The sequence below is a fragment of the Amblyomma mixtum genome, chromosome 1 (genome assembly GCF_055824585.1).
Source record: "Amblyomma mixtum isolate Tamu chromosome 1, ASM5582458v1, whole genome shotgun sequence".
Classification (NCBI taxonomy): Eukaryota; Metazoa; Arthropoda; class Arachnida; order Ixodida; family Ixodidae; genus Amblyomma; species Amblyomma mixtum.
Genome location: NC_143012.1, coordinates 194193428 through 194201878, shown reverse-complemented (window position 1 = coordinate 194201878; position 8451 = coordinate 194193428). Strand labels below are relative to the sequence as shown.

General features: G+C 53.3%; 1 protein-coding gene across 1 annotated transcript in view; it reads left to right on the top strand.

The window, feature by feature from the left end:
* Positions 1 to 8451, top strand: part of LOC149370452 (E3 ubiquitin-protein ligase RNF19A-like) — a 66820-nt gene that overhangs the window by 1528 nt on the left and 56841 nt on the right. Inside the window, exon 2 of the mRNA XM_089577774.1 lies at positions 345 to 542. Within this exon, the coding sequence (XP_089433900.1) occupies positions 345 to 542 (198 nt within the window). The remainder of the gene's footprint in view (positions 1 to 344; positions 543 to 8451) is intronic.

Here is an 8451-nt window from a genome sequence, read left to right as displayed (position 1 = left end):
TGTGCTTCGCATCGCGTCTTAGCGGGCCGCGCTCTACATCCCCCGATCCTAGAGAGCGTGCGTTGTCGGCAAGAAAATAATGTGCGCTGTTGGGACACCGCTGCCACACCGTGCCCGACTTATTTTCTCATTGCGCAAGGGAAACGGCGGCGCAGAAACGCAAAATAAGAGGCCGCGGGGCCCCTCCCCCCACTTTTTTTTTTCTCTCGAGCGTGGGTGCGCGCGGCGCAGCTGCGTCTCTTCTCACTCGCTCTGATGATCGCGGTGATTCACGCGTCGCGTTGTGTTTTCTCCCGAGAGCATTGCTTGGTCGTGTCATCACCACCCCGGCGTGTTCGCCGTAGAGTTCACGGGGATCGGATGCATGCTGCGACTGTGATCGCCAGTGCGACGGCGCGAATCGCGGCGGGCGCGCCTGTCGCTTGAGACGCCGATCGTCGTCTTCGTGGGTCGGTGGTGTGTGTGTGCGCGCGCTTGTAGGCTTCTCTCTGGGTCGCCGTGCATCTCACAGCTGCGCGCTGGTACTACTCGTCTCATCAAACGTGAGTGCCATCCGCGCCCTAACTATGCGTGTGTTTGTTTTTGTGCGGGTGCCAGGGCGTCGATCGCTGCTTCGCGTCGCGCATAGAGACGTTTGCCGACCTTCTGCGGCGGTGCTCGCTCGGTTGAAAAGCTGTACACGCTTCGCGCAGCTGCTTTCAGGGCGTTTGTGCAGCTGTGCTGCTGTCTGATGCAGTGGAAACCGCGTAGCGTAATTGTGCTGGCGAAGCGCGCGTGAAGTGTGACCCCCGCCCCCTAGCGCGACTTGTTTTGGCTTCGGTGGTTTATCTACTTAAGGCATCTCGCTGAGTATGCGCGCGCGGTTTGCAAGTACATTTTTCCTCCTTATTTTCAAGGACTGCAAGGCTGCGACCATTTGATGAACATACAAGCAGAAAAGTCCGATCGAAGCGGTCGTCGTTCACCGCCGTGTGCTGAAGCGAACGCCGAACATCTTGTAATCTTGCTTTCGCCGCATCGCTGACGAAAGCTAAAAAAGTTGTGCGCTACGGGCAGGCTTCTTCACTCGGTCATGTGGCGCCTAAAATTGCAACAACTATTTTCTTCGTTGACGCCGTGCCCAGACGCTGCAGGAACGTCGCACTGACAAAAAAGGAAATGAGGGGTGACGTGTGCTACGGTTAGCCCGCGTTCTGTTGTGAATCCGTCAGGCGGGGGGGACCGTTTCCGTCGCCGATAAGAGCGGCCATCTGGGCGACCGTTATCTGTCCGCTACCCCATGTGTGCCGCCGTGTCGGTTAGGACCGGGACGTGATTACACGCCCGCCAAGCCCAGCGGACCGCGTCCCGTCTGGCCGGCGTTCGCTGGTTGTCCTGTGGAGATCCCCGTCGGGCGACGATAAGGGGCGTCGCACGTTGGGGACGCTTTTGTTTCCAGCGGCTGTCACGTGTCGCCGCTGGAGTGCGGTAACGAGATTAACAAGAAACAGCTTGTGCGTCGCGGCGTCAGCTGAACCGTCGAGCGTTGCGAAGCCGAGCGTTGTGAACGCCTAGCGAACGCGTAGTCGACGTGTTTCGGCGGTCGTCAACTAGGCGGCGCGCTTTACGGTGTGCCTTTACGGTCTGAGCAGCGGCTTATGTAAACGGTGCGAAGCACTCAAGCTGTCGCCGGTGTGTTATGGTCCTCGAGAAATTCAACCGCCATCCGAGCGTATGTGCTTAGCGGCACATTCTTAGGAACGCTGGCGCATTCCTTTCGTTACAGCCGTTACTTCGTTGTAAATGAGCGTGCCTGTCGGCACGCAGGTTTCGAGAGACCTGTGCTTACGGCTTAGTGACGGCGGGTTTGATTTTAGTCACGCCTCGGCGTTGGGAAATCATGAAAAGGGGGGCGTGATTGTGCTTGGTGCGCTGAGCGTATCACTTCCGTGTGGCGCTTTCCGCCTTCGCTAAGCCTCTGGCTTGCCACGCTGCATTTGATTGGGGCTACGCTGGCCGTGCGAAGCGTATCGAGCTTACGCCTACTCTGGTGACGAGGTAGACTGCGTTTCGGTGGAGGCGAGACGCATAGGGGGACCGTGTGTTACGCGATTCCAAATTAATCCGGAACCCTCCACTACGGCGTCCCTCGTAGTCCCAATTCTCGCCTCTTTCAAGCCCTCCTCGTTCATCCCACCCCTCGCGGCGCGGTCGACATTTCTCAAAACTAATTATCGATGGCTCAGTGGTTAAGGCGCTTGGCTACTGAGCCTCAGTTCCCGGGTTCGAACCCGGCCGCGATTCGATGGAGGAAAAACGCAAAGGCGCTCGTGTGTTGTGCGATGTCAGTGCGCCTCAAAGATCCCCAAGTGGTCGAAATTATTTATTCCGGAGCCCTCCTTTCTTCGATCACTGCCACCTTCCTCCCTTCCCTTACGGCCCGGTTCGGGTGTCCATCGGTATGTGAGAGAATCGCTGCGCAAATTTTCTTTCTTCTAAACCAATTTTCATTTTTTTATGCCATTAAAGGAGTGAGAATGTTTTCTCCTTGACTTTTCGTCAGAGGGCCATGCTTATCCTTTATGCTTTTATAGGGTTTAACGTCTCAGCCGCCGCGGTGGCTCAGTGGTTATGGTGCTCGGCTGCTGACCCGAAAGACGCTGGTTCGATCCCGGCCGCGGCGGTTGAATTTCTTTGGAGGAGAAATTCTAGAGGCCCATGTACTGTGCGATCGATGTCAGTGCACGTTAAAGAACCCCAGGTGGTCGAAATTTCCGGAGCCCTCCACTACGGCGTCTCTCATAGCCTTAGTCGCTTTGGGACGTTAAACCCCAATAAACCAACCGGTTTAACGTCTCAAAGCAACTCATACTAGAGGGACGCCATAGTGGAGGGATCCGGAAATTTCGACCGCCTGGGGTTCTTTAACAAGTACTGACAGTGCACAGTACACAGGCCTATAGAATTTCGCCTCCATCGAAATTCGGCCGCCGCGGCCCGGATCGCACCCGCATCTTTCGGGTCAGCAGCCGAACGCCTTAACCACTGAGCCACCGCGGCGACTCCATGCTTTATTATCAGGCTGAGAAAAACTGAATAATCTGGGCTCAATCGAGAAATTTTTTGAGCGTCAAAACTATTTGATAATAAGCGTATTTCCTTGTCGAGAAGTAGTTCATGTCGAAATATAGTTCCGGTAGCAGGTACTTCTTCATATCTTCCGGAATTGTTTCCTTGCCCAGGATTACCGCCTCTGCGCACGTCGTCGCTTTGGCGCCGTTGCGAGCAGTTAAAGGACTAAGACGCCCAATTTTAGTACCTTTTCCTCTTTCAAACCAACTAAACCATCTTTCAAATGGTGCGTTAGACATTAGAATACTTGTATCACCGGATGATATTCGCCTACCACCGCTGAATAATTTGCAGTTTGAATTTCTTCCCGCATGCTGCTTTGGTTTCATCAAATGAATGATGGCTGTGACGTATAGTTAGTTGACCTTTAGGTGACGATGCGCGAAAAAAATGCAGCATAAACGCAGATACGCTATTCTAATTCACTTCAACGCTTAAGCCAGCCTGCTTCGAGAGATGGAATGTCAACAAACGACGTATCGGCAGTTATATTGCCGTTCTTTTTTTATCATGCCTTACGTGACCTAAATACCAACTAACGTCACAGCCATCGTTCGGTTGATGAAACGGAAACAGTGCTGAGAATAAATTAAGTTGTAAATTATTTAGTGGTCGTAGGCGAATATCACGGGGTGATCCGTGTGCACTATGTCCAACACATCATTTGAAAGAAGAAAACACGCGAGCAAAAATTTGGTGTCTGCAGTCCTTAGCGCCTTTGGCGCTTCAGTGAGCTAGAGCGTTCAAACAGTGCCCGTCGGTGCAGAGTGAGCGCACTTCGTCGGGATGTAAGCAGCTGAGCTCTGATCTGAATTTGCTGTGCAATTCTGCGTTACTTATTCGTTGGCTTGGCGGGCGGCTGGCTTATCTGATTGTTTGCGGGGGTTTATAGTACGTGAGCTGCGCTGTTAAGTTACGCGCCCCCATTCTTCTTTTCGCATGGAAGCGGCTCAGAAAAACGGCGACGGCATTACGCTGCTTTGTCGGGGAGTCCGACCACCCAGAGTACGTACGATGCAAAAATAAACTAAAAACAAAACGGTACCTCCAGGAGAGGAATACAGTTCGTACATTCTTTGCATAAAAACAGCGCAGCAGACGGGACCAAGAAGAGAAGACAGAAACACAGGCGCTGACTGTCAACTGAAAGAAATTTATTGCAGCAACGGCAATATGTAGAAGCCCATGCCTCTCCCGCATGATAAAAAAAAACATGAAAACATTAAAACTAGGTGATAAGTTTCTTCGCAATCGGCCATCGAGAAATCTGATCTCTCTTCTTTTCACGTTAATAGGAGGAGTGCTGACGCACTTCTCTCCTCGTTGATGAATGGCATACGCGTCGAATAATTCACGTTCGAGCTCGTTCTTGTATCGTTTGAGAACCTTTGTCCCGTCCAAAGCGGTACTTGTTAGTGAAGTGCATTGCCAGAAAGCTAAGCCTCGGTTGCGTGGATATGCGACACTTGCGAATCTGGTTCCATAACGTTCGGTCAACCGGTTCCTGTTCGATTCAGGGGCGATTTGGTGTTCCCTATTAACGTGTATTTGTGTGCGGTAGAATGCGGTGGGCGTTTTTTTTTTTTTCGCCCCGCCCGAACAGTGAAGGTGTCATGCTTTCATTAGTTGCGTGACAATGTTTCGTATTGTGGAAGCCGTTTACCACTCCCGTTTGAAAATGCCATCGTTTTTGCAGTCATGCCGCCAGCGTTATTTACTGCAAAAAAGGGGGAAGAAAAAAATTCGTGCGCGATCGTTTCAAAAAAAAAAAAAAACAAACTTCCCAAATGGTTTATTGGGGTTTAACGTCCCAAAGCGACTCAGGCTATGAGGGACGCCGTAGTGGAGGGCTCCGGAAGTTTCGACCACCTTTAACGTGCACTGACATCGCAGTACACGGGCCTCCAAAATTTCGCCTCCATCGAAATTCGACCGCAGCGGCCGGGATCGAACCCGCGTCTTTCGGGTCAGCAGCCGAGCGCCGTAACCACTGAGCCACCGCGGCGGGCATACTGTCGAAATGGCTTTTCCCTCGTTGGCTTGGTTCGATTTTTCTAGCGAGCCCGCTGCGCTTTCAGTCGGTACTACAGCCGTGCCCTTTGGTTGTTTGCGCCACTGTTCTTCGTCTGGTTGTATTAACAATTTTCTGAAAGAATTTATATTTACAGTCGATGTTCGACTTCTTTTTTTATTTTTTGCAGCGTCGGATAATATAACGTCATTAACTAGATAGCGAAACGACCCGGCTGTCGTGGTTACGCAATTAAATACCCGCCTAACTGAACGCTTCGACAAATTCTATAGAGGCCCGTGTACTGTGCGATGTCAGTTCACGTAAAGAACCCCAGGTGGTCGACATTTCCGGAGCCCTCCACTACGGCCTCCCTCATAGCCTGAGTCGCTTTGGGACGTTAAACCCCATAAACCAAACCGTATTGGGTTGTCGCATTACGAAACGACCGAAAATTTTCTCCTTTTCTGTCGTTTTCGGGGACGGTCTGCAGGATCCTTATACAACAAGTGGCGGGATTCCCTAATACTGCGTTCGGTAACCGCATCTTATGCCGCGGTAATCGCGCGGACGCGATCCCCCCCCCCCCCCCCTCCCGTCTCCGAGGAGGACGGTCGTTCTTCGGCGTTTCTCCGAAGCGGGGAAAATCGAAGCCCCGCGTATGGGGCAAGGCTGCAGGCGGCCGGGTGACCCGGGGGGAGGGGGGGGGGGGGGGGGGGGGGGGGGGGGGGGGGGGTGAGTAGCGGTGCGTGTATAACACACGTCGGCGGCTTGGCGCAATCCCGTGCGCGAGTAGTGCGCGGACGCCCTATGGCAACAGCCACCGCCGCCGCGGGCAGGCGGGTGTAGCAACCCGGCCGTGTGTGTGTGTGTTCGAGCTCAGTGGTTGTGAAAGTGAGAGCCTTCTTCTTCTTCGGAGCCGACGGGAAGTGCAAAGGCGCGGCCCTCTTGGCGGCGCCCCGTGTAAAATATGCCACGGAGCCAGTGTGTGCCCAGCTTCGCCCGGTCGTGATGTTGGGAAAGGAAGAGAAATATTGAAATAAATGCGCCCTCTGAAGCGTAACTGTACGATGTGGTGCTGGGGGTCGTGGGAGCGGTGTTTTCTTTTATTTCGACGTGCTTCGCGTCGTTGGTGGGCGGAATTGACTCTCGGCCCCGGCAGCCTCGTTTCGGTGGGGACGAAACGGAGAAACTCATCATGGCGTTTTTAAGTACACTCTGAACACGAATACGCCTTCGTGGGAGTAAAAAAAAAAAAGGGACCAAACTGTTCTCTATCGCACTCTTTATTATGAAAGGGTGCTAGATGACAGTTTACCCCCGTTTTACTCCTTTCTGTATTAGAGCGTAGAAGTGAGTCCTACGCATGCATATCTAAATGGCGATCGGTGTTTCGTGCTACCCGCCGCTCAGTGGTAAGGCGCTCGTCTACCGAGCCGAAGTACCCGGGTTCGAACCCGACCGCGTTTCATTGGAGGCGAAACGCAAGAGGCGCCGTGTGCTGTGCGATGTCAGTGCACGTTAAAGATCCCCAGGTGGTCGAAATTATTCCGGAGACCTCCACTACGGCACCTCTTTCTCTTTCAGAGCGCAGCTCTTTGGCGTCCGTTCCTGGGTTTCGCGTCGTCGTCGGCGTTGTCGTCGGCCTCGTAACCAGCTCCGCCCCCCTTTCATCCCCCCAGCGCTAGCAGCGACCGACTGATACCGCTGGATGCCGCTGACGCCGCTAGAGAGCCAAGATAACGTGACTGCATAGAACACCGTCGCCGCCATGCAGAAAGAGGAGGAAAGGGTCCCCCCCCCCCCCCCTTTGTTCTTGTGTGGCGGATAGGGTGCTCTTCAGTTGCCGACGCGCCGGTTATTTCACGTAGGCCCCGGCACGTCGACGAATACGTGACCACCTTCCCACGGCTAGACCTGGTTCTTAGCGCTGCGGAAGCGAGGATATCATATTGTTTGTGTCGGCATCGGCGGCGTTGTCCCTGAAACCAACTCCGCAGCTGGGGTTGACTCACTATCGAAAAGGTGAAACAGCTTATTTGCTGCGCTCAAATTTCGCATTAGGAAGTAACGTAATCGTCGGTAATTTTTTTTTTCTTCTTTGACTCCCACCTCCCTCCCTTCCCTTACGGCGTGGTTCAGATGTCCGCCGAGATATGTGAGACAGATACTGCGCTATTTCCTTTCCTCAAAAAAAAAAAAAACAACCAAACCAATGTTTCGTGCTACCAGTCGCGGGTTCGCGAATACCGCAGTGTCGAATTTCCAGAGTACCGCATCGTGCCACGTAAATTTCCTCTCGGACCTTTCGCCGCTCTCGTAGTCGCACTTGGAAGACGACCAGTTGTCGCTTCCTTGTTTTGGCGACGGGAAACGAGCGCCGCGTTCATTACAAAGTAGGGGGCTGTGTGTGACGGCGCTGAAAGGAACGCCGGAAAGCGCAGCTGTTTTGGGACACGATAAGGTTGAGAAAGGCGCGTGACGGCGCTGTTCTTGTTGGCGTATCATTTCCTGCATTGCCCTCGCGCCTTCTAATTACCCGGTAGCACGCACCAGCGCTCTTGGGAGTTTTTTTTTTTTTTTTCTACTCGGCGGAGAACGTTCGAGAGGGACAAAGCGCCTGTTACGTGAGCGGATTGGCCAGTGGTAGCCTGGCGTTAGTGTTAACCACGCATAGCCTTGGCGCCTCATGGAGAGGGCAACTCAAGGCAGCTCCACTACCCAGGATTACGCACCCCGATTTTCACCAGTCAAGACGACAAGCACGAGCCGAAGCCATGAAAAGACACTACGGCGGGCGCGAGGGCGTGTTCTATGTCGACGCTGCGGGTCCCGAGCAGGGAATGACTGCCGTCGCGGTAGTGCACCAAAATAAAACAATGGACGGACTAGTACTGGCTAGCCAGGACATACTGGCTGCGGAAGTGGCGATTGTTCTAGCTGCAACACACACTAGATCGGAATACATTCTCACAGATTCACAGACAGCGTATCGTAATTACCTCAGGGGCAGGATCGCACCACTATCAGCTAAAATCCTGCAAGATAGCTACAGCCGTGGCTACCAACCCACACACAAACACTTAATATGGGTACCAGGTCACCAGGGCATCCCAGGGAACGAGAGCGCACATGCCTCAGTCCGAGCATTTCTCCCTCAGGCACCCAGTGCGGATGCCGTGGAACCTCCTACCCCACTACTAACTTATAACAACATACTTTAGCACTTAAGATTATCCCGTCGGGTCTACCCTCCGCCGGCTAAGACACTGGACAAAGGGGAGGAACTACACCTCCGAAAGCTACAGACCAACACTTACAACAACCCA